Source organism: Sprattus sprattus (assembly GCF_963457725.1).
Source record: "Sprattus sprattus genome assembly, chromosome: 9".
Classification (NCBI taxonomy): Eukaryota; Metazoa; Chordata; class Actinopteri; order Clupeiformes; family Clupeidae; genus Sprattus; species Sprattus sprattus.
In genome coordinates, this window is record NC_137928.1 from 12,067,524 (window position 1) to 12,093,935 (window position 26,412).

The 26,412-nt window shown below is 42.2% G+C and overlaps 1 protein-coding gene across 4 annotated transcripts in view; it reads left to right on the forward strand.

The window, feature by feature from the left end:
- Positions 1-13,276: 13,276 nt before the first annotated feature.
- Positions 13,277-26,412, forward strand: part of LOC308370603 (serine/threonine-protein kinase DCLK1-like) — a gene marked incomplete at both ends in the record, with an annotated part of 47,812 nt that continues 34,676 nt past the window's right edge. For all 4 annotated transcript variants that reach the window (XM_080845280.1, XM_080845281.1, XM_080845282.1 and 1 more), the window contains 2 exons: positions 13,277-13,637; positions 14,686-15,035. In XM_080845280.1, the coding sequence (XP_080701406.1) occupies positions 13,277-13,637; positions 14,686-15,035 (711 nt within the window). The remainder of the gene's footprint in view (positions 13,638-14,685; positions 15,036-26,412) is intronic.

The following is a 26,412-nucleotide window of genomic DNA, read 5'->3' on the forward strand; positions in this document are numbered from 1 at the left end:
GACGTGTTGCTAAATTGAAAGCCTCTTGAAGGTGAAGGTATAATAAACATGTCAAACTGTTTGAACACACAATTGTTTGGTGAGCTTTTTTAATAGTTATATGTAATATAGTCAAACTGCACATTACTTCTCCTTTACATAGTATGACATATTTGATAGCAGTCAGGGTAAATTGACACAATTTCTGTCATGTGACCCTAAATTTAGTTTCCATCTTGCTTTGGAAGAAAGATTAGAGAAAGAACCATGTTGAAATGGTAAGCATATTTTTTTCATGATTTCTTTTTAGGCACATCAGGTATAATGAGTCAAATAATTTATCTCAATTTAATAAGTTATATCAGACATTAAACTGGCCCTGTGTTAGAAAATGTTGCTCTGGGTTACTAACATCTTTCCCAAAAATGGTAGCTGTTGGGCGAAATGAGCCGGAAAATGTGGGGTACGATGAACCACCGGTTTGCATAAAATTAAGTAAGTCAAATATTTGGTAATGAAATCAGTGTTGCATACAACAATGAATTAAAGATGACCTATAGTATGACATTTCACATTTTAGATGTAGCATAACAGCAGCCTTGCTACATAAAGGGGCATTTTGTGTAAGTGACATCTTAAGTGTTTATGCCATTGGTTACAAAGTTTGCGATTATCAGCTTACCCTCTTAACTGGATCAACCTACCCTTAACATGTTTTTGGTACCCCATTTGAATTAGGCCCACTACTAAGGCTTAAATTGATTGCACACATCCTGAACTTGAACCTCCTGAACTTAAGCTTTCGTTTTCTCATGTTCCCTTGCCTATAGGTCAACTAAAGTAAACAAAAACACTCATCTTACCCCACTCTCCCCTATTTGCTTCCTAATTAGGCTCCTGCGATTGCAATGGAAGGGGGTGAACCAGTAATAACTATATATGAAATGGTTCGGATTTGTCAGTAGATAGTTAGATAGATGGATACTTTATTAATCCTGTGGGAAATTTCGGTCATCCATAGTAACTTATACACTTATGCACTTGTGCGACTCACAGACATATACATACATAAGTCACATACACATAGGGAGAACATGTTCACAGGGAGCGGGGTGTCTACAGATAGAGGAATGGATCTGACCCTATGGTTCATTATGCATATATTGGGAAGATTGCAAAGTTCAAAATTAGGAGGTGTTCAAAATGTTCAGTTCAATTCCTTGTCATTTGATTCAGATGTACAGTGTAGACCCATTGACCCAACTGCGCAAGTTTTGAAATTGTGCATATTTGATCACTAGAATGTAGTTTATTCAAGACCCTCAAACTGTCATTGAAGAGTGTGTGCACCACCTAGTGGTCATAATGTATCAAAGAAACAGAAGTCCCACTATGGCACTCATAACACACGTGTCATATTGTTATAACACCAGCCTACAGAATTATACAGTCATATACACCCGTGGATGTTAACATAAATCGTTTTTAGTTTTTACTTATTCGTTTTTACACAAATAGTGCGACAATGTATGCATCCAGCATCTCTTTGACACAACTGAATGGAACCTCCGCTCAGATGTTTGCATCCACAGCCTGACTTCCTTGCAGTAGTTGCTAATGATAAAATGTCTTCAGCTCAGAAATAAATTAGAGTTGCCCACTTTCTAACAAATCCTTCTGCAGATTACATAGGCCACTTACTGATCCAGTGCGGACGTGATGGAAGTCATGTCCAACACTCTACTATGTGTCTGACACACTTCTGGGCTGATCCTCTCTGCAGTCAGATGGTCACATTTTGACAACACAGATCTCTTGCTCTAATCCCTCCCATCATTCTACCAACAGTGTCTAAACCGTTGAGAACATTTGGCAACATTAAGTTGAAATGTTGATGCCGGGTTTTTTTTAGGCAGGTGCCCTCTAGAGCTACAGAACGATCTCAGAACTTGCTATCCCAGTCGACTTGTAGTCAGTAAAACCACCAGATGATGGATATGTAGACTGATTCGTAATGTGAAACTCATTACCTCATGTTTTGACATTGACATGTCAGCAGTTGTGTCATGCTTTCTAATGTTTCATAATTGCCAAAACAGCTATAAAGAATTACTGTAATTGTACTGTGGATTTTCAACACTTTAATATTTAGAAAATACCCTTCAATAGGCATCCCCTCTCATGTAAATCCACAGATAATGGTTTACCAATAGCAGTAGATAACTAATTTATTTGCAGTAAACCTTATTTTCTGTCAAGGTGTGGTCTAAGTTCATCACATCTTGACAGGTTCAGTCACTAGTATCCAGGAACATAATACTAATGTTTCTGTTTTGCTCAACTGCTCAAACTGCTCATACTACTATTTTTTGAGCGACATGACCTGACTGGCTATTCCTGAGCTTGATGCACAACTGCAAAGCTTCTGTAAGAGAGCAGTCCACGTGGAGTTTAACCAAGGAGGTAACGTAAGGCTTATCTCCCGATATTGTCCAGTATTGTTTTGTCTGCATTTATATCGAATTGTTGACATTTCAGATGTTAACTTAGGTCTGTTTCATTAAGTCAGGTTTCTAAAATAAGCGAAGCAGATGGTGTAGCTAACAGCAAAGTTGTTAAAGTAGCATTCCGGAGCAATTGCTAATCGCTACCGATATGCTAGCGGCTAAAACTAACACATTTCTTGAAATGTGCTGACAGTAGAAAGTGGCTTCAGGCAAACCTACATTTAGCAGTAATATGCCTACGGACCCTGGTATGGCAATGGCACAGAGGCGATTCTCCATATTAGAAGTAATTGTAGCGTCCCAATTTTTTTCAAACTGTTATTTTAAGGTACAACTGCTTATCCTAACCCTAATCCTGAAGTATAATTGTTGCATACTGTAACTGTTACTTTAACAATTGAACAGATTCATCTGACTCCAGCAGCATTATGACCTTAAAAATTAAAGAACAGGTTCAGCTGACTCCAGTCTCCACATTTTACTGTGCTGGCTTTGACATTATGACAAACTAGTTACTCAACGACTGTCCTTACACAGTCAAACATCAAGCAAGTGCAACACAAGACAAAGCAAGACGGCAAATAAGCTACTTACTAGATCAGCAGAAAGTAAACAAGTCAGGCCGGCGGGCTGCGGCAGGCAAAACTACAGAACGCAGTTATATGCCTATGCTATGGCAATGGCACGGAGGCGATTCTCCATATTAAAAGTCATTGTAGCGCCCCAAAATTTTTTTAAGCTGTTATTTTAAGGTTAAACTACTTATCCTAACCCTAATCCTGAAGTATAATTGTTGCAGAATGGGGCTTTAAGAAGGCACAATAGGATAATGAATCACACTTCCTGGTTTCTGTATTCCCTAATCATTTCTGAACATCATAACGCTCAAAATAAATATTGTTATCGATGCAACGCCACAATTGGAGAAATGTAGGAATGGATCAGGACACCACAAACAACATAGAAAAGCTCCCAAATATGTACAAACACAAGTTTAACAAACTCACACACCAACCACACACATAGGTAAACCAGCCATGGGAGAGAGGAGATGAGCCACCACACACACATGAACACATACACCCCCAGTATCCAGAGCCATAGTAGAGGGGCCAGGAGAAGGAAGAGAGGCCTTTGAAAGTCAGCTGCCTGAAATTGAAAGTAATTTGGAGACATAAACAAAAAGTGTGTGTCACATGTTGCAACTATTAAATGTACAGGGAAATACATTCTCACGACACAGCCTACATGTCAAAAGTGCGGACAAATTTGTGATGAGAAGGGAAGGGGGGGGGGGGGGGGGGATCACCTGGTCTACATGTTCAGGTTGAGAGGTTGAGTCTAACACAGACTGAGGATCTTGAGGGATTTGGTCCGTTTTTTGTAGCCGCAACAAACCTGTGCAGATGGAGGATATAAGGTTGTTATTCTTTGAAGTATTCAACAGAATAATATGAGTTTAACACATTTTACAACATATCTCCAATTGTACAAGATATCTAAAATAAAGACAAAACAAAAGTCAGAGAGAGAGAGAGAGAGAGGAAGACACAGAACACAGAAATTAACAGCAGCAGTAAAATGACGAGAAGAACCCAATAATAGTTATGTGCTCCTGGCTGCACTCCTGCTGGTAAAGGTGGACGTATGTTCTAGTAAAGGAAACACAGCATTAACAATAATGAGGTTACTCACACACTTAATAGCTGGACAATCACCGTTGTATGAAAAAGTATTTCACAATAGTCTACCTGTTTCATAAACAGTTGTTGATGCATTGGTGACCATTCTGGTGCGTTCGAGACAACTCGGAACTCCAAGTCGACTTGAAATTTCGGTTCCGACTGTGAAGTCGATGTAGATTTAATTGGCCCGAGTTTGTAACGACTTGGAGTTTCAATCTCGATTTCCGAGTTGTCTGGGACGCAGCATAGGCCTACGCTGCCAATGAGTTGACACGATAGCCATCTAATGTGACAAAATATAAAGAAGTCCGAAATTTTACAGACTGTCTTCGTTCATCGTATACGCACCAGGGTATTTCCACTTTGTCGATATGCTTCTACAATGTTCTGGAGTCTGAAGTTTCTCACAATCTCTTTTCTATCTCGACAGATTCTTCGACAGTCTGGGCAGTCAAATGATTGCCGATTCCTTAGCTGATTTATACACTGAAGACAGAAAATTCAAAGTTCAAGTTCATTTTCATTCAAAGAAAGTTCATTTTGAACGAATCCTTACAACGACTCGAGAGTAACGAGTCATCTCAAAAAAAGATTTGTTCTTTTTCTCGTTCATGACTGCGCATCTGGACTGTTGCATTGGCTAAGTCAAGGAAACAGAAATGATTCGTTGAATGCAGGCCACGTGAAAAATGATCCAAAGACCCGTATCCGAAGACCCAGTCGGAAAAAGAACGAATAATTTCTGTTTCCTCTAGCTGACTGTACTGAGCATAGACATCATATAGGTAGACGCCGCCTCCACTGCTTCTCGGCGAAACGCGTCGCCGCCATATTGTTACAGGAGCTCTCTGACGCCAGAGGTCTGTCAAACGTGTCAAACAACCGCAAGTTGCCAGGAGCTGCGGTTTATCTGGATACAAATCACGATAACCTTTTACATTTCGCAACCAAGTTCATGGAGTATTCAAGGGTTTATGCTCTACGTGAAGTGTGTGAAAAAGATTTGCCTCTACATTACTTTGAATCTCGCTAGTTAAATCGCCAGTCATTCATGTGCATGGGTCTATGAGGCAACGGGCTGAAGCAGTGGAGGCGGCGTCTACCTATATATCTATGGTACTGAGCCTATGCAGGTCACGTGGAAAAGGATCCAAAGACCCATATCCGGCAGATGAACGAATCATAGATCCAAAGACACGTGCTATGTTCCGTTATCCTTACCTCCATGAGTATACTTATACACAGTACACACTTACTAGGTACGCAGATTCTCAGCAGGTGAGTGTTGTTCCAAATCTAATACTCCGTGGTGCACTTACCGGAAATTACAGAGTATACCTCCCACAATTCTACAAAGAGTTAACAGTCCCGGGTGGGGGGGTAGCAGCTGCTTAGCATAACTGCCATTCAGAACCAATGGTAATGCTACCAAGCTAGGCTAGCTAGGTATGCTAACTGTCGGTATACATCGTTAAAAACCACCAAAATACTCATGTCACTGGCTTTAATTTGAGAATGGCATGTTAGTAGTACATTTAATATCAGTACAGTTGTTTTAATTACTGCTGATATTGACATTTACGGTCTGTAGCCTTGTGGTGTACTGACTCTGCTATCGTAGCCACCGTAGCCATTATGTCCGCCATTGATTTTGAAATAAAACGAAAAGCTCTGCCTGGCTCCGTCTCTTCCGCTACGTAGACAAGATAGCGGCCGTTGAGAATGGAAACTCAGCGTTTTGTCCGTTATGAGTACACATACGGGTCCTTTGGGTATACTTCTTTTCGCCGCGATCGAAATCGGAACACCCTACATACTCAAACTAAGGATGGTAGGTACGGAGGGTATGGATATCGGAACAGAGCGACGGTTTGCAAAAGAACGAATCATTGAACGAAAGACCCATATCCGGCAAAAGAACTAATCATTGAACGAAAGACCCATATCCGGCAGATGAACGAATCATAGATCCAAAGACACAGTTTGGCGAAAGAACGAATCATTGACCCAAAGACACGGTTGGCAAAAGAACGAAACATTGAACGAAAGACCCATATCCGGCAATAGAACGAATCATTGAACGAAAGACCCATATCCGGCAGATGAACGAAACGTTGATCCAAAGACACGTTCGGGAGGTGACCGATTAGGTCATCTGCCGGATGCAAGTATTTGGATCATTTTTCACGTGATCTGCATAGGCTCAGCATGGGAAGCTAGAGAAAACCGAAATGTTTCGTTCATTTTGACTGGGTCTTCGGATACGGGTCTTTGGATATTTTTTCACGTAACCTGCATATGCTCAGAAGATGAAACAGAAAGGACTTATTAACCTCGTTCACTTTCGAGTGTCTATGTTTAGTAAGACGTGAATGATATTCGTTCACAAGAAATAATTACAGGTTTAGTTATTGTAACTTTTTAAAACTTTACTTACAGTTCAGTGCAGCGTAATTGTTTGCCGTGATAATTAAATGCTTATGTGATAATAAATGACCATTTCATCCAAACTTTCATAATACATTATTTGAATGCAGGAATTTCTTTTAAATTAGTATCTGCTGGTTGTTGAGCAGCACCCCCCCCCCCCCCCCTGCTGGTTTACATGCAGTAACCTCCATGAAAATATGATACGTGTTTGTAGTGGACGTATTTACGCCAGGGAATTGGCTATAAAATGAACCCTGTTGAAATGAACGAATGACTCGAAAAAAGATTCGTTCATTTTACTGAACAAGATTCAAAGATTCGAGTCGGTAAAATGATCCGAACTTCCAATCACTATCTTAAAGTCAGGTTTAGAGCGCCACGTGCACAAGTTCTTAAGTATCTCTTAGGGTGGAGGTCGCCTGTTCATTGATGTCAGACGAGTCGATTTTCTCACTTGTGTATGGGCCATTCTACCGAATTCGTGTAATATGCAGTCCCTCAACAATAAAAACTATTTACAAAACAATTAGGTATTTAGGCATAGATATTTAATTAGAAAATGTTATGGTCTATATAAACCCAATGCATTACATGAGATAGTGATAAGCTAAATATATACAAAATCATCATTTATAGGGTACTTTCTATTGGGACGTAGCTGTCCCTAACCCTGACATCTAAATTTCAATGCCTTTAAATAGCACTTTTCAATTTTTTAAAATTTTTTTCAATGATTTAATTTCAAAGATCTTTATGATTGGGTTGAAACAGAACTTGGAATATTTAGATTTATTGTGGGTTTAATTTTTAAATCAATTTACTATACTCAAAAAATCATGTCCCTAGTTTTCATGTCACTACCGAAACACAAGCGTTTTAGTCCATTGGCTGAGCCTGTGTTTTAGCCACGACTCTGCATTTTTGACCATGCAGTGACACTGCATCTCTGTCCCTCATGGTTGAATGGTAAGTAGCTAAATCCCATAGTTTTTATATAAATGTGCTCCAAAGTCTGAAAATCGACGTGTAACCTTAAGAATTGTCACTACCGAAACGCATGTTTTCTTCAATTAAGTAAACCTTTTGGGGTTTCATGGAAAATCTTATGTTTGTATGTGTGTTCACCTCTTCAAAGATGTGTTTGCAAGCCGTATGCTTGCTAGAATTCTTTATTTATGCTTAAAGTTAGCTAGAATTGTCACTACCGAAACAGTCACTACCGAAACATATGGTAGTGACAAGATGATTTTGGTAGTGACAAAATGAAATGGTAAGTAGTTCAATCCCATCATTTTTAAATAAATGAGTTGTGTGGACTAAAGGGCGGACCAGAGCACCTTTTGGATGATTTTGGGAGAGAAATGAACATCCATCCAACAGTGCAGTCACTACCGAAACAGTGCAGTCACTACCGAAACAGATAAATTGATTGAACTTGAAAATTTGGTAAAAAATTCATTTCTATGGATTTCATTGTGAAAACCTTCAAGAAATATTTTTAAAAATACTCTTCAGAGAAGGGAAGGAAACATAATCTGAACAGGTCAATAATAATACTTTTTTACTATAGTAAATGTGATGTTTCGGTAGTGACAATTTTTGGAAGAGGAAAAACATTCCAACACATTCTGAAAATACAATATACAACTTGACTGTTCTTTTACTAGATATGTGTACTTTAGATATGGTACAACATACATACGGACAAAGTTTTGGGAATAAACCATAAAAAAATTCAAAATATATCCGACATGACTTTGCACATGGGTTTCTCGGCTACGTCATCACTGGTTGCGTGCGCAAGCTCGTGGCAGAAAGAAGCAAGATAACGTTGAAGTGGATGAGAAAGCTGTGGAGGAAGGCAACATGACAGGGAGTGGTGAACTGCTCTAACAGAGCTGGTAAGATGTTCAGTATACCTAGGAGGAAGCATCCGTTTGCCAGGAAAAATAAAATATCAAATCGAATCAAATATAGAAAAAGGCTCAACAATGTACAAGGTTACGTTTGGGAATATGTTGAGGGTGTGTGCAAGCATTCATGGCAACAGAATATGGAACGGTAGGCTAAATAAGTAATAAACAATACATTTAAACTGGGCTTTCTGTATTCATTTGTATTAGGGTAGATGGCTTTCTGCCGCGGATTTGCGCGTGCAGCCTTCAATGTTTGTATACAAGAAACCCATGTATAGGCTCATGAATGAAGTTCCAATATAACAAGTGTCGACATAAGAACAATACCTCAATAAATATATATAGGCTAGCAGGTGCCACCCTCTTGATTGATTTCCAGCCCGGCTCAATGACATGTGAATTTCCTAATATTGCAGCCTAACTACACAGTCAGAAAAGCTTAGTTCAATAACATATTATTTTGTATAATCTTAATTTTCAAATACTCAATATTCTTTATTTATATTTTGACTGACTGCTATGTCCTTGTTTACCTGAAATGTGCACTTTATAATTAGATTTTGTACCACCCTGTTTGGCAATGTTGTTTTTCAATTAAATAAAACATTTGCATAAAGCAAGCCAATCCACTTTTCCATGTTGATAAGAGCATTCAAATAAAAATCTATTTTTTGAATAGATAAATTAATGAATCGATTAATCGCGATTCAATATTTTTATGGTTTGACAGCACGAGTATTATAAACTATAAACATAGCCATCGGAATCTAAGTCATTAAAATGACTTGCTAATTACAGTGTGAAGATGTAGCGAACTTGTGTAGCCGACTGAACAACTACAAACAGGAAATACATTTTTCTAAAGGGAGTAATTTTAAGTCCAGTCTTCATTCACATCACACATGTTAATGAAACCTTAAAAGGCGTTTGAGGTGGGTTAGATGGGCAGCATTGTGAATCCGTCCAGTTCTCGAGATCTTGATGGGGATAGTGATATGCAGCTTGATGGTCCAGGTTGTGAACAAAGGTATGCCAAGAGGCTGTGGAAGAAACTCAGTTCTTCAGAAATAAAGCAATATCAAGTTACAAGCCAGATTTCTTCTTCTAGCCTCAATGATTCAGACTATTACATATATAGTCTATATTCAGACTACTGGATGACATCAATCAGTCACATGTACTTTTCAAACTCAAGGAAGGGCTAAATGTAACTCTATTTAGTACAAACACAGATTATTGCACTGACCCTGGTTATCCAGTACAACTATTGATTGTCTGTCTACATTCTCAGCAAATGTAACTCACAAATGTATACATTTTAAGTTAAACACATAGAAAATGTTTGATGGTCATTTTGTGGTTATTGATGTCTTCATATTGATGTCTTCATTTGAAGTAAAGTAGTACTGTAAACTAGTAATGCCAACTGGACGTCTTAATGTCCTGAGGAGACAAATAAAAACTACACATTTTCAATGGTATGTTCAATACTATTGAATCTGGGTGCAAGTCTAACTTAATTATCTGATTACTTAAAAACGTCCAATAGCAATGTAAATACAATTCAACTGCATTGAACAAATCTCAGGCTGGCTGAAATGGATAACATTGGGAGATGTTAGGTCAGAGTAGTCAAACACAGACAGAACATCTCACATTTTTAGGAGTTGATGATGGAGAGGCATAATTATTTTGAAATTTGGAAAAAAGTGATGCATTTTGATGCTGTACTTGTTTCTCCTTAGTATCCTGAGGTAGAGGCCCTTCATCAGATCAGGAGCTAGTTATCATTTTAATGGTAATACCTGATATTTAAAAATTTTAGTTTGAAATTTTTTGATTTGCCATTCTGTATATCAAGATTTATTTTTGGCTTTTATGCATTTATTTGGACAGGACAGTGAAGATTTGAGGACAGGAAGAGAGGCTGTAAATCATTGTTTGAACAAACAAAATAACCTTGGGCACTTTCTTTATTGAACGTGCAGTCAGTGGAGTTCATATCTGTGGGCTTCAAAACATTCTGTTCATCCACTCCTTCAGTCAAAATCTCCTTCAGTCAAAGTCACACACAAGCCAAGTCCCCCTCCTCTTAACTAACCACCAGTGAGGCTGATAGTAATTCTGTAGAATCTTCCACATGCCTACTTACCTTTCGTCATTTAAAAGATGACAACACAATTAAATCCTCCATTGGGGCATATTTTGTCAGTTATATTTCAGCTGTCCTACTCCATTTATTTCGTTCTTTGTCTCTGGTGTATATTTAAAGTAATTATTCTGAATGGGAGGGAAATTGTTCTCAAGCTTAGACTGACTCCGTAAAAGATGCTGATGCTGATCATAAAAGATGCTGGTCTTTTCTCTTTGCTTTTGATTTGAGTGGATGTTTATTTAATCATTTTTAAGTAAAAATCACTAAATTAGTTGGGGGCATGGTAGTCACTCTACAACTGGCAAATTTGGCCCTTCATGCTGTGTCACTATTCATTCTTGTGGGGGTTAAACACCTGGGGTGGCACACAATTAGGTCAGTGGGCATTGCTATCTCCAGACCTCCCTTATACAAATATTCACTGAATATGAGATGTTGTAACTCCTTGTAGTGTGTTGGGGGTGGCCTGGCGGTGGGAGAGTCTGTTGCGTAGCCTCCCAGCTTGCCGTGGGGCAAGAGACTGCCACTTAGCTTAGTTCATTAGTGTTCTGTCCCCAGATTATTAAGCTTGTGTTTCCCTTTTGTGTCTGGTCGATGTCATAATAAAAGGCTTGCATCCAACAGAACCCAGCTCGCTGCATTGGTGTCAGAAAGTTTGAAGATTGATCCTACAGAAGATTGAAGAGCTCATTGCGCAGCTACAACAGGAGGGGACAGAAAGCACAGATTCCAAGAGTCTCGATGAGACTACCTGGTGCCATGTCCCCGCTTGGAGCCCGCAGAGGTGAGACCACCGCCGATCCAGCATTCCCCGCTCAACGGCCACGTCAAACCACTGATGCAGTGCTGGATCGCAGACATGGCTGCTCCGCAGAGACCCAGGGTCGATTCCAGTGGCATGCCCGGCCCACCCCATAGCTGCCATGCCAGGGACCCCGGGATCAGCCTCCCCTCACCCAGGAGCATCACGGTGGGGGTGGAGGGGGTGAAGCTACCATGGTACAACAGGGAAGAACCACCGGAGATATACTGTATCTCATCCAGGTGCAGCTGGCGCTCTTTGTGTTGTGCTGATTAAGTGTTAGTTTAACATTATGCCCTCCTGTCATGACGAGGAATTAAAATTAAATGGGTATTTAAACAATAGATTTGCAACAAATATTTGACAAATGAAGTTGAATAGATAGGAGTAATTGTCTCTTTGGTATGGTGTTTGGGAGTACTTGTACTTGTTTTGCAGTAATAAAAGGGGTGTGTGCTTAATTATTCGGTTACATTTAATACATTTGCTCTTAATTATAATATATTATATTATTTGGAAGTTTAAGTGGACAAAGATCACTTTAACATGATACTGTGTATATTGCTACAGACAATAGACATCACTTGCACAAATATCTGTGTGGAACATGGGGTTTTAGGTGCCTCATGGTCCACTCAGATTAGAATGCGATTAGGTAAAGAGGGTGTTTTATCCTACCCAATCCATGATATATTTTCCGTTAATCTATGCGACGGTTAGCGCCACGCCCCTCAGCTGTTTAGCGGGGAAGATGGGGAGAATGAAACGGGTGTGTCAAACACGTGGACATATGTGTGGCTATGGTGGGAAACAAATGTAAGCAACTGTAGTATCTAACAGCAATTTTCAACATGTGAAACGTGGGTCCTTAGCGGCTAACACATCCACAATTAAACATCCATACATTTTGAGTGTCACGCATTTCATGTCCATCAATTTGCTTGGCCACGACATATTCATTTAGCATAACTGTTTTCACGGTCAGGAAAACCATTGCAGAGACTCCTTAACCCTGTAGTTTTGAATCTAACGTGTCTTCGCCGACAGTATCTTCTTAAATGAGACATTGGACTACCTTAGATAGGTTAGATAGATTAATGCAGCGCGTCCTATTAAGCGCATCTCCAGGGATACTAACCGAGGCGACCGGTAAAGGCGTGTGCTGTTTCCGAGGCTCCGCATCTCATTGAGGGACGGACTAATGTAAATCACTGCCAAAAGGGGGACGAACACCAGCTGCAGCCCAGCCTCCTTCTCGCAGGGAGAACACGAGTAATAACCACAGGGCAACAAAGAGGCACACGATTCTCTCCACTGCCTTAACCAAACCCCAAACCATTGAAACCGAAGTGCTGCATGCAGTAACTGGGATTTTCGTTGAGAGAGAAGCAGATAGCGCATTGAGGTGAGATTTTGTTTTAAATTAAATCTTCATTGTTTAATGAAATGATACACCTGCGCTCTCTGACAATTGTCAGTTTACATTGAAGATGGACTGTTCTCTGTCCTGCAGTGGACATCCGAGATTGGGCGTGTTTGCATGATTTTAACCACTTCATTTTTAAAACAAGAAGCAAAACTTTTCTTTGTCTCATTTATCGCGAAAAGAGTGTTTGCCAACTATAATCTCGCATTTAATCAACATTCTATATGACCAACATAGTATTTGTGCGGCATGTGTATTATTATGACAATGGGTTGTGAAGACTATGGGGATATCCATTAACTCACGCGACATCATTAAACGGACATTATTTCTTCCCTTGTAGATTATCATAAGGTTATTCCAGCGCTAAGGCGACATGGAGTTGGAACATTTTGACAAACGGGACAAAGCGCAGAGGCACAACCGTGGGGGCACTCGAGCGAACGGCCTGCCCAGTCCCACGCACAGCGCACATTGTAGTCTGTACCATACCCGAACCCTCCAAGCCCTGAGTTCAGAGAAGAAAGCCATGAAGGTCCGCTTCTACCGCAACGGGGACCGGTACTTCAATGGGATTGTGTATGCCATATCCCAGGACCGTTTCAGGTCCTTCGAAGCCCTGCTGGCTGACCTCACACGCTCTTTATCCGACAATGTGAACTTGCCCCAAGGTGTCCGCACGATATACTCGATTGATGGGGCAGTGAAGATCGACGATATGGAACTGCTGGAGGAGGGTGAGGCTCAACTAGCTGGATTTTCCCCTTCTGCATGTTAACGTGAAAGCTCACATGTAGACAACAGTACTTGGTATGGCTGTTATGGGTAGATAAGATTCAGACTGCTGCAACATGACAAGGAGAAGGTTCTCATCACAAATTCATGAAGAATCTGACGTTTGATAAGAGAGTGTGAATGCTATACAGATCAGTTTCGCTGTCTTTATGTGTATATCTGAAGGAAACATGCATCCTGCCACAAATTGTAGAGATAGTCTTTTGTCATGCTGAACACAAACATGCCTCTCACACACACAACATCAACAGTCCCTGACTACCAATATGTTATGTCTGCTATAGTATACACATATTGTATACAATAAACAATATGTAGTGTAATGTTTAGGGCCTACAAGCAAACAAACACATCAGACTAAACATTTAGTTGTGTGCATAATGTTTCATCACATACGTTCCACAAAGTAAAGTATATCCTTTAAAACAGATTCAGACCTTATCTTGTGATAGATTAGGGCCTGATCTGTCAAGGGATACCACTGCCTGTGAATGTTTTATTCACTTGAGCATGGTCTTTAGGGTGACTTAATGCTAACCTGGTGTAGTCATTTCATTGGGAGAGGTCAGGGGTGGCAATCTGTCTAGAGGAGACCTCAATGGACTGCTGCTGTGCTAACCCATTACCCCTTACCACTGACCAAGCTTTGACCTTACTGATAATTAAGGTAACAGTAACCACATTGAAAATAATAGAGTAGGCTAGATGGATGTGGCCATGAAGGATGACCCTTTGCCACTCCTTCACTTCATCAAGTATGTCTAAGCTCTGCCGTCCCAGGCTGCTATACTTTACTGGCAAGTGCCTGTAATGACTAAAGATGCATACATAACAGCTGTATATGTTTCCTGGCCCTGTCCATGATTGTGATCGCACCACTTAAACAAGCATTACTAATGCATACAGCCCTCAGCACAGACACACAATGCCACACTGCTCTGTGACCCACATCAACAGCTTGTAAGTGACTACTGTACTGCCAATCCACAGGTGAGAGCTATGTGTGTGGCTCCATAGAGCCCTACAAGAAGCTGGACTACACAAAGAATGTGAATCCCAACTGGTCCGTCAACGTCAAGACGGTCTTGGCCGCCGGCCGCACTCCCACCTCGCTGGCCAGCTCCTTAGGCAGCTCCACCGAGTCTAGGGAGTCCCACGACTTCATCCGCCCCAAGCTGGTGACCATCATCCGCAGCGGGGTGAAGCCACGCAAGGCCGTGCGCATCCTGCTCAACAAGAAGACGGCCCACTCGTTCGAGCAGGTGCTCACGGACATCACCGAGGCCATCAAGCTGGACTCAGGCGTCGTCAAGAGGCTCTACACCGTTGATGGGAAAATGGTAGGTCCAGTTCTGCACTCTACACTCATGTCTTCTGACCTGAGACTCAATCAGCAAGGACAATGAATAATCCTGTCTGGCCTTCAGATGTGTCAGAGCCAAGGCAGTGTGTGTGGATGGAAACAGGGTAGAGCACAGAAGATGTGGGGTGCAATTGTTTGGCTGTTGAGCTTTCAAATCGGTTACTTCCGCCAGTACAGCTGACTCCAGCTTTAAGCGTGCATTTCATACAGTGGTGCTCTGAGGTGCTCGTACTCTGGAGGGTGTTATGTCTGGCTTTACTTCAGCGTGTGTCACCTCTACAATTTAAACAAACAAGAATGTGTCAGCTGTTTGTTTCGTTTCTGGGTGGGCTCTCAAGCTGCTCAGCATTTTACAAAGAGAAACATCAACCTGAGGCAGAATGCTAAATGGCTTAAGAACTGTGTTATTGTAGCAGTGTGATATGGTTCAGTCTGAAAACTCTTTCAGCAGTTTAGAGTTTTAGGTGCTGGTCTTTCTCTGTACTTGTCCTCCATCGTGACTGTGCTCTGATGTTCAGATCCCATCCCTTTTCATGACTAAGGGAACCCTAAGTCTGCTCTAGCATGGGTTTCTAATACTTAAGAGGTCTTACTGTCTCCTCTAAATAACGTTTGTGTAGCTGGCAGCAGAGATGATGATGTATCCCTTATCTGAAAGACAGCCTTTGTGAAGTTTTTGAGTTGCTTCAAGGGAGCTGTGAGGAAAAGAAGTCTGCCCCAATTACAGATAAATTTTCTCTTTTATAAAGGAGTGTGCCCCACAGCAGAGGAAGACTATTAATCCCCTTTTTCACTGAGTATTCAAAATTCACATTTGCAGAACTGAGGATGAAACGAATGTGACTCCTCATCAGTTTTTCCTGTGTAGTCCGTCACTTATCCCCACAGCTATGCTCAATTCCACTAAGCTCTAATATTCCTCAGAGCTTTAGTGTTTGGCCTCCCTTACCATGATACCGGAGGCATTAGTCGAGGCTGCCGCCTTGGGCCTTTACTGGGAGAGTAAGAGACGCCGTGTCTCTTCCCACGCCTCTGCTCGCTCTTCTGACTACCACCGGGCAATCTGATTTTAGCAGCACGCTGCCCTGGTTTTTCCGCCGAGGTGAGGTGGTGTTTGCGTCAGCGGCAGCCCGATTGGGGTCAGGCTGTTCCCTTTCATAAAAAATCCTGCCAAAGCTGACAGGGAGACTATGTCCTCAGCTCACATTCTCTCCTCCAGATGACCCTCCTCTCAGCTCGAGGCGTTTGGGGGACATTCGGTGTCCATATTTAGAAGCATGCATATCTGTGGGGTAGGGAGTGTGGCTGCACATTAATCTGAAGTTTTTAGGGTGCTAAATGATTTATATGAGGGGAACATAAATGTGTTTTGAGTGTCCTAATGTCATTAGGAATTAGCTGCATTTTGTATGTGTTCTTCCAAACAGATCGTCCTAATCTAATCAAACTAGTTCTTTCTGTTTCATTGTGACATGTGTAAGAGAGACACAGAGATAAAAAGAGAGAGACTACATGCAGTTGTATACAAGCTCATAAGCTTCTAACTTGCACGTGTGCATTAGTGTCTTTCTAAGCGCATATGATTCAAAAGCAAATACAGGGAACATGCATCTGCCCATCTTGTCTTTGCATGCAAGCAGACATGTTGTAATTCTAACAGAGACATTAGCACAGGCACTATAGGCCGCAACAGTGACCTTTACTTTCCTTTGGTCTCAGTTGGAGCAGGCTGAGCTTGTGACCTTCTGTCAGCTCCAGACCTTGTGGCTCACCGCCAGTGTGTGCCACCTTGCTAGCCAGGCTTGCTCCACCCCTGTCAGGCATGGCTTTGCGCCCACTCCCCCTTCTCTCCCCATCAGTGTGGAATTGGCCCTTGTAATGCTTGTGTCTCATCTGATCCAACATGGCAGTATTGGTGACTAAGCATAAAATTCCACGCATAACTGTGTCTTGTGTGATGTGATGTAGAACAGGAAGAGGTTTTTGGGAGAGTCTCTCACAGTAGGCTGTCTAGTGTCCCAGGGCGGCAGTGGCTCTGGAGGCAGAGGGAAGTGGGCTACGGTAATTATCTGTGTGGGAAAATGTCTGTTTAAGAGGCAAATGAGATGTGGGTTGCTGGGGAACCTTGCCTGCAGATTCCCTACAGCATTGTCACACTTTGCTAACCCACTAATCTGGAGGTAGAGGCGGAGACACTGGGACAGTGTTTGGTTGAGATTTTGGTTCTGTTGTTATGGTATACATGGTCAGTGTCACATGGAATGGTGACACGCTGTGTCTGGTTCAGTTTCTATGCCATGTTCTTTAAAACCACAGAAATTAATTAAACCCTTTAGGCATTTTATTAGTCAATTAGACAACGGTTAAGAAGGGCTGGGCTCCATCAATGAAATTAATTAGCGAGGATAAAATGCAGAAATGTAAAATTAAAAGGATTTTAAGCCGCAAGGTTTGAACCATACAAAATATTACATTTTACTGTAGGCCTAATGGTGTATTGATACTGATAATAACTCCCTTATTAGAGCTAGGAACTCAACAAAATAGGCCATATGGACTGTGTGGCAATAACATCAGACAATGATCTCCCCTTTCTTAAAACATTTTTTTCCACCTTTTGCTGTCATTTCTTTTTTTGCGTGGGGCCTATTATTAGACTGTCTGCCTCTCTGCTGCGTTGGTGCCATTTCAAAGAAATTGTGATTTGGTCTTTCCTTTTTTACCCTTGTCTGGTTTCTATGGTGATATGGTTGCTGGTACTGGTTGCTAAGGAACAGCCTCTGCGGCAGAAAGGTGCAGTGGTGATGTCACACAGGCCTGTACTGGAGGAGAGGCAGGAACAGAGCTGCAGTACAGGAATGAGGGACTTTCCCCTGAGAGCAACTGATCCAGGATCAGTTTTGGCACTGATGTGGCCTTTATCTGTTCCAGTCTACTTCTGTCTTTACTGTTGAGACCTGTTCCATGTCTTACTGATGACAGCATTTATAGTGATAGTGCTTTATAGACAATATTTATTATTATTGATGCAAAATTCTTTAATATTAATTAGGGAAATCCACAGTGTTGAATTAATGAGTAGTGGTGTTGACTAAAGTGAGAGATTGAGCAAGAATAAAGTGAAGTTACAAGATATGTTCTGTTCCAAGAAAAGAATTTCTGGCAACAATAGACAAAAACGTTTGTTGTATATCCCATTCCGGGTGAAAATGTAGGGAACATTAGTTTGGACTTACTGGCTGCACACTGATGCGGTGTGAGTTACGTTCTGCGGTTTTGAGACCTTAGGATGAGTGTGGCAGCTACAGATACAGCCGCGGAAAAAATTAAGAGACCACTTCAAAATTATCAGTTTCTCTGGTTTTACTATTTATTGGTATGTGTTAAAGTAAAATGTACATTTTAGTTTTATTCTATAACCTACTGGCAACATTCCTACCAAATTTCAAATAAAAATATTGTCATTTAGATCATTTATTTGCAGAAAAATGACAATTGGTCAAAATAGCAAAAAAGATGCAGTGTCTTCAGATCTCGAATAATGCAAAGAAAACAAGCTCATATTCATTTTTAAACTACACAATACTAATGCTTTAACTTAGGAAGAGTTCAGAAATCAATATTTGGTGGAATAACCTTGATTTAAACTCACAACTTTCATGTGTCTTGGCATGCTCTCCACCAGTCTTTCACATTGCCGTTGGGTGACTTTATGCTACTCCTGGCGCAAGAATTCAAGCAGCTCGGCTTCTTTTCATGGCTTGTGACCATCCATCTTCCTCTTGATCACATTTCAGAGTTTTTTTTATGGGATTCAGGTCTCGAAATTGGGCTGGCCATGACAGGGTCCTGATCTGGTGATACTCCATCCACACCTTTACTGGCCTGGCTGTGTGGCATGGAGCATTGCCCTGCTGGAAAAAACACTTCTCAGAGTTGGGGAACATTGTCAGAGCAAAAGGAAGCAAGTTTTTCTTCCGGGACAACGTTGTACTTTGCCTGGCTGAGGTTTGTAAAAGACCATAAGGATTGAACCAAAGCGGACTGGAGGGTCTCCTAGTTCGTCTTCTCTGATGAGTCCAATTTTCAGCTTTGCCCAACACATGGTCGTCTGATGGTTAGACGAAGACCTGGAGAGGCCTACAAGCCACAGAGTCTTGCACCTACTGTGAAATTGGACTCATCAGAGAAGACGAACTAGGAGACCCTCCAGTTGGCTTTGGTTCAATTCTTATGGTCTTTTACAAACCTCAGCCAGGCAAAGTACAACGTTGTCCCGGAAGAAAAACTTGCTTCCTTTTGCTCTGACAATGTTCCCCAACTCTGAGAAGTGTTTTTTCCAGCAGGGCAATGCTCCATGCCACACAGCCAGGCCAGTAAAGGTGTGGATGGAGTATCACCAGATCAGGACCCTGTCATGGCCAGCCCAATTTCGAGACCTGAATGCCATAAAAAAAACTCTGAAATGTGATCAAGAGGAAGATGGATGGTCACAAGCCATGAAAAGAAGCCGAGCTGCTTGAATTCTTGCGCCAGGAGTAGCATAAAGTCACCCAACGGCAATGTGAAAGACTGGTGGAGAGCATGCCAAGACACATGAAAGTTGTGATTTTAGATCAAGGTTATTCCACCAAATATTGATTTCTGAACTCTTCCTAAGTTAAAGCATTAGTATTGTGTAGTTTAAAAATGAATATGAGCTTGTTTTCTTTGCATTATTCAAGATCTGAAGACACTGCATCTTTTTTGCTATTTTGACCAATTGTCATTTTTCTGCAAATAAATTATCTAAACGACAATATTTTTATTTGAAATTTGGTAGGAATGTTGCCAGTAGGTTATAGAATAAAACTAAAATGTACATTTTACTTTAACACATACCAATAAATAGTAAAACCAGAGAAACTGATAATTTTGAAGTGGTCTCTTAATTTTTTCCGCGGCTGTATATTGTTGTGGTAAATTTGAGTATTTTGTGAAGTTTACACATGTATATTATTTATGTATAAGCCACCGTATGAGCTCATTGCTTAACTGTACTCACCATTTATTTACATTTTGGAAAAAAATGCATGTCTATATAAAATTTAGGATTATTAGTTGCTTTGTGAAGCTACAATCATGGCGAGTTTTATGTGGATGTCTAAGTCTATGTAGGTGAGATTGTCGACCAAAAACCGGTAAAAAAAAAAAAAAACCTTGTGTGTAGCATCAAAGATATGAAAGTGTTTGTGTCACTCAAAATGGGGTTCCTTTTTTTCTATGGTACTAAGAACATCCTTATTGTCTATATGAGGAAAACAACACAGACGGACTAAAGGATGAAAGGAAAAAAGCACCAAAACAAGAAGGAAGACAAGCTACAGCAGCGAAGAAAACAAAGTTAAAATAAAAACAATCCCTAAAGCATTCCTTCTATAAAACGCTTCAGTGGTCCAGATAGGTCTTCATGAAATATGCTGACATACTTCGAATAGTGATATACTGCGGAATTAGTATTCAAAGTAAATTCACAAGTTTTTCAATTTTTAAATTCACAATAATTGAATGAACTTCAGTGAACTTCAACCTCATGAACACCCACAGCCAAGCTGGAGCCTCCATAGTCATCCTGCTCCCTCATTAACTCACTGTGACGGAACGCACATCTATCGACAGGGCGCTGCCAATAACATCGTTTCTTCCCAGATTTGATCTATGGACTCAACAACTCCCTACGACCATTAGGTGAAGCTTTTACAGCCTGTTGTTTGGATGAGTAGTCATCGCTTGGCATCGCTTGGCTCCTGAATACACTGTCTGGTCTGTCCGTTATCCAGGCTGTCACTCCACATGCCCTCTGGCTGCCAAGCTCACATGCCCAACAGAAGGTCTGTGCCCACAGTTTGCCTGCATTGATTCAGAGGAGCCCCTGCCCTCCATTATTCAATCAGACAGAGGGCCTAGTGTTTTGATGCCTTATTGAGCTGCAGTCCACTCACCTAATTCACTTGTAGAGTGCTTGTTACCAGCACAGGCAGGGATGTTTTTGATGTAGCTCTTAGGTTGTGGAGGACATATCGACGGTGTAATAGATAATATGGGGATCAATAATGCATTATGAATAGTTTTGCTTTGCTATTTGATTTTTGCATTTCATGATTATTGGTAACATCTGACTTCAAGTTTATAAGTATAATACCTTTATGACATCCTCCTACTGTAATGGCAATGAATTATACATTTCAGTATGTATAAAATGTTGCAGTTCCCAATGAATATTACTGTAAGAGGCTTTAGATATAATCTCTAGGGTGTACAGAAACCATTCCAAACCAAATGTTTACTGAACTGTTCTAAACAGGAAGTTATATTATTCAGGAAGTGTTATTGTACCTTTATCTCTCAGTGTAAATAGTTACATTACTGTAATTACACTGTAGTCATCTTGTCATGCTGGTCTTACAGCCTTATCTGCCACATGTGTTGCAATGGCTGTGCAGTAATCACCACTCTGAGTGAGTTTGGTTTTCATCAGGTGAACAGCGTGGAAGGTGCGACCCAAGTGTGGAAGCTCAACTCACTAACCTGCAGCTTCTTCTCATCCTCTCTCTCTCTTCCTCTCTCTCTCATCTCCCTCTCTCTCTCTCCTTCTCTCTCTCTCTCCCTATCTCTCCTCCTCTCCCTCTCCCTCTCTCTCTTCCTCTCTCTCTCATCTCATCTCCCTCTCTCTCCCTCTCTCTCTCATCTCCCTCTCTCTCTCCCTCTCTCTCTCTCCTCCTCTCTCTCTCTCTCCCTCTCTCTTTCTCTCCCTCTCTCTCTCTCTCTCTCTCTCTCTCTCTCCCTCCTCCACTCCTCTCTCTTCCTTCCTTACACTGCTGAGTCACTGTCATGGCTCCCGCTCGGCAGGCCACTGACGTTTCATTGGATTAGGCTGGTCACATGTGAGGGCCATGGGTCAGTCGCCTCCACTAATTGGCATTAACACCTCCAAACTCGCCCCAGGGGAGGGTGCTGGTGTCTGGGCTGTGTGCGCTGGCAGATGCCTTTTATGGGGTTTATTTCTTATGCTCGATTGGTGCCTCTGACAGCAGATGTGACTCAAAATGAAACAGTGACAGAGAAAAAAAAAAGAGAGAGAGAGAGACTGTGGGAATAAGATTGACAGGAAGATAAAGAGATCGTGCAAAGTCATGCACAGACTGATACAAAGAGAGAGAAGGTCAAAGGAACAGAGAATGAAAGAAAACATGACAAAAACACATACAAAAGAGTAACAGAATGAGAAAGAGATTGACAGTGAGATACACTGACTAAACAGGTCCTGCAGAGACAGATACAAAAAAAGAAGGGAGGCAGAAGGTCAGAGAAAGAGAGAGAGAGGGCAGGAAAACATGAGAAAAAAAGGAGCTCCCCCCGGCTGTGGCACCTCCTCCCCTGCTCCTCCACAGGTCTGTGCGTGGGCTGTGTGTGTCTGCATGAAGGAGCTCCCCCCGGCTGTGGCACCTCCTCCCCTGCTCCTCCACTGGTCTACAGCTCCCGTTCCCCTGTCTGCCCTGCTTCATGACTCAATAGGATGGCTGTGAGCGTTCAAGTGAGGACAGACATCAGGCTACAGCAGCATGCTGTGACATACTGTGGCATACTGTGGCTGTGTTTGTGTGTTCAAGTGCCACAAATCTCCATGAATAGCTCAGTTCTGGACCCCATATAGGGACTGTGTCTGCATGACCCCTACACAACTTCATGCAAATGCTCCCTCAAACGGCCTTGTAAAACTGAAATGCCACCGTTTGATGTGGGTAGCTGTGCCCCATTCAGTAGCATCCTAGCGTGATCATCCAGCCATTGTCCCCCTCATCCATGTGGGAATCCCCCCCACAGTGCTTGATAGAGCAGCCGCAAAGAGGCAGTATGATCCTGCGGCTGCGGATGACCTTGACTCTGCCTTTGCCACAGTGGGGTTGTGTAACACGCCAGCCAGTGCAATCAATCTCCTCTACTGATCCGTGATCATGGGTGGAGAGTGTCTGGGTGATGGCGGTATAATATATGTGGGGGCTGGAGACTGTCTGGGTGACAGTTGTATAATATAAATTATATGGGGTGCGGGCTGTGACAGAATGGGATTACTCACAGCCTCAGTATTTTGGAATGCATTGATATGATTATATAATGTTCGTTCTTGAGGGAGGGTGTGACTTGTATAGCTAATGTCTATTTCTGTTGAAGCTCCAGACTGAAGGACTTTGAGTACGAATGGCTAGAATGGAACTGGAATGAGAGACTCAAGGCTCAAGGCAAGAGATTGAGTAATTACTGTTTAGCAACTAATGCTCTCTGATTGGAAGAAGAAAGTGTTGGCATTCATAGTGGCCAATTATCCTGCCAGTTTGTTTGTGTGTGTGTTTGTGGTTGTGTGTGTGTGTGTGTGTGTGTGTGTGTGTGTGTGTGTGTGTGTGTGTGTGTGTGTGCGTGTGTGTGGAGAAGTCTGTTTTGTGTGGGTACACACTTCTGTCGCGGTTGCTAATCAGCCAAGTTCGTCATTAAGGCTTTAGGGGAAAGGCAGATGGTGGGAAGAGAAAAAAAAAAGAACAGGAAAAATGAAGCGATTCGAGGGATGGTCCATCCAGGGAAAAAAAAACTTTGAGAGTTGTTAAGTTGTTTGCTAAGTACGTTACGTAAGAATGCGGCCCCTTTAAAACCCCCCAGAGTGAGATGCTCCCTTTCGTCCCCTACTTGTCCCCACCCTGCAGCTGTGGCTCCCACTTGTGGTTACATAACTGATCTGGGTACAGCTGAGAACAGTTCTGACAAGCTGACACGCAGGAGCGCCCCTGACCCCGAAGCACAGCATCAGTCTCTGTGAGCTGGAAAAGATGGGCCTCATCAGGCTCTTCAGACACCCACCCATCACTTCAGTGCCACTGGAGCGACTCTCTCCCACTGTCCTTCCCTCTCACTGAAACGTTCTGACAACGCTTCTTGACCAAAACACCACCTGGATCTGTGACTCAGTTTCTATTCATGTCATGAAGCAGCCCTCTTCTCTGCTGAGAAGGATGCCTCCACAGCTCAAGAGTTTATGTAGCCAGAGAGAAGCCATGCGTTTATTAAATGTAGTTCTTTTCCAGAGGAGGGTAGTCTAATGTAGCTCCCTCCTCCTGGAGCTCTGGGGTCCTAATCTCAGCCTGAAGGATGCTGGACAAAGGCTTTGTGAAGATGATTGAGCTGTGTGTGCTCGCATTCTGCCGGAGCTGCCAAGGCGCTGACGATGCGATATCTGGTAGTGAATCCCTGCAGTAAGGGAGAGAGAGAGAGACTTAGAGAGAGAGACAGAGAGAGACGGAGAGAGAGAGACAGAGAGAGAGAGAGAGAGAATACAGAGACGAGGGGGAGGGAGTGGGAGTGAGACAAACAGAGAGTGAGAGCAAGAAAAGGGCTGAGAGAGGAGGAAAGGAAGCGAGAGAACGAGACAGGATGACTAGAGCCAAATGTGAATGAGAGAAAGCAAGTGAGCAAGTAAAAGAGAGAAGGAGGGCAGGAATGGAAAAGAAAAGTAAGTGAGAGGAAGTAAGTAAAGCAGAGAGGGAGAGAGGGAGAGAGAAAGGGGGTTAGAGACCTAGGCACTGAGTCTGCATGCTGGGTTGACATGTCATCGGGGCTCTGCTGACTTGCGTTTGTGGGGGCTATCATTACTCATCTGGGGTAGTACTGCTGCTGCTGCTGCCGCCGCTGCTGTTGTTACGTAAAGCCAAGGCTCGGTGACTGGGCCCGCTTCATAATGAATGGCTCCAGCGGCTCCTGTTACAGCGAAGCCGGCGGGTTCAGCTGGGCTTATTTATGGCATTCAAAGACCTTCCAGTTGGCACACACAAAACCTGTTACTCATCAGATGTGAATTTGAATGGCTGGAACGAGGAGTTTAGAATTGTACAGTGAATTTCCATCATTATGTCGACTGGTCAGCCACACTAGTGTGCAGTGTAGTGTAGTGTAGTGTAGTGTAGTGTAGTGTAGTGTAGTGTAGTGTAGTGTAGTGTAGTGTAGTGTAGTGTAGTGTAGTGCAGTGTAGTGTACTGTAGTGCAGTGTAGTGTAGTGCCTGTGTTTAAAAGATTTCAGACAGACCTGGTAGTTGTTATTGTTGTGGTTAAGTATCATAATATGTATTTTTATTCTTAAGCCGAGCAACTTGTCTTTTTTATTGTGTTTGTTTGATTTGAGTGTGTTTGAGTGATTTGATTGTGTTTGATTGATTTGATTGTGTTTGATTGATTTGATTGTGTTTGATGTGTTCTCTCAGTCATCCCTAAGGGAGCCAGCCCACCCCTTCCATGTTGAAATCAGAGCAAGGCCAGTGATAATGGACCATCCCCTCTAGAGAGACAAAACCTCTCTCTCAAACCGCTCAATTATGAATTACTGGAGAGTCAGCTGTTTTTTGAAAGCTGAAGTATGAAAAAGCAGTTATTATTTATGTGCCAATACAGTCATCATTGTCCATGTATTACTTTAGCAGAAGGGATGAAGCAATCAATGTGTTGCGAACTCAGCACCATGGACAGCTCCATATCTTACATACCCACTTTTGGGAGCTTTTTTGTGACGCCGTCATACAGTAATGACTCAAAAACATTGTGTATCCTTCAGATCTGTTTCCATATGCACAGTTACTTGTCTGTGTTACTGACAAACATGGATTAGATATTGAACTACTAGTTTAAATATTACTTTGTGGTTTGTCCAACAGTGGTAAAAATGTCCTGTTGTTGTAATCTTTGCTTTGGGACTTCAGAATCACAGGCTGCAGGTCCTAGTTGGTAAGCTTGCAGTCTGTATTGTGTCAGTATGAGTTAAACCAGACGCACGCGCCCACACACACAAACACACACACACACACACACGCACACGCACACGCACACGCACACTCACACGCACACGCACACGCACACGCACACGCACACACACGCGCAAAGAGAGAGAGAAAGAGAGAGAGAAAGAGAGAGAGACAGAGAGAGAGACAGAGAGAGAGACAGAGAGAGATCAATACCCAGCAGGCAATGAGGCAGCTGGGATAGGGCAACTGTGGAGGAGGAGAGTGCAGGAGGAAGCTGTGTCACTTAGCCAGCAGTAAGAGGAAATCAATACTGAGGTCTGCCAAACGCATCCTGCCTCCCCTCAGGGCAGCCATTTTGGATCCTGCATCCCATTTGTCCTGGGAGAGACTGGAAGGTTACATAAGCTGTGGGAAACTAATCTGTGTTGCTTTGATAACCATATGCTGGCTACCTACTGACTACAAATGGAAAGACACAGGGTGTCCGGCAAAAGCCGCTGTTAGTATTAAAAACACATAGCTAGTTATGACCAACTG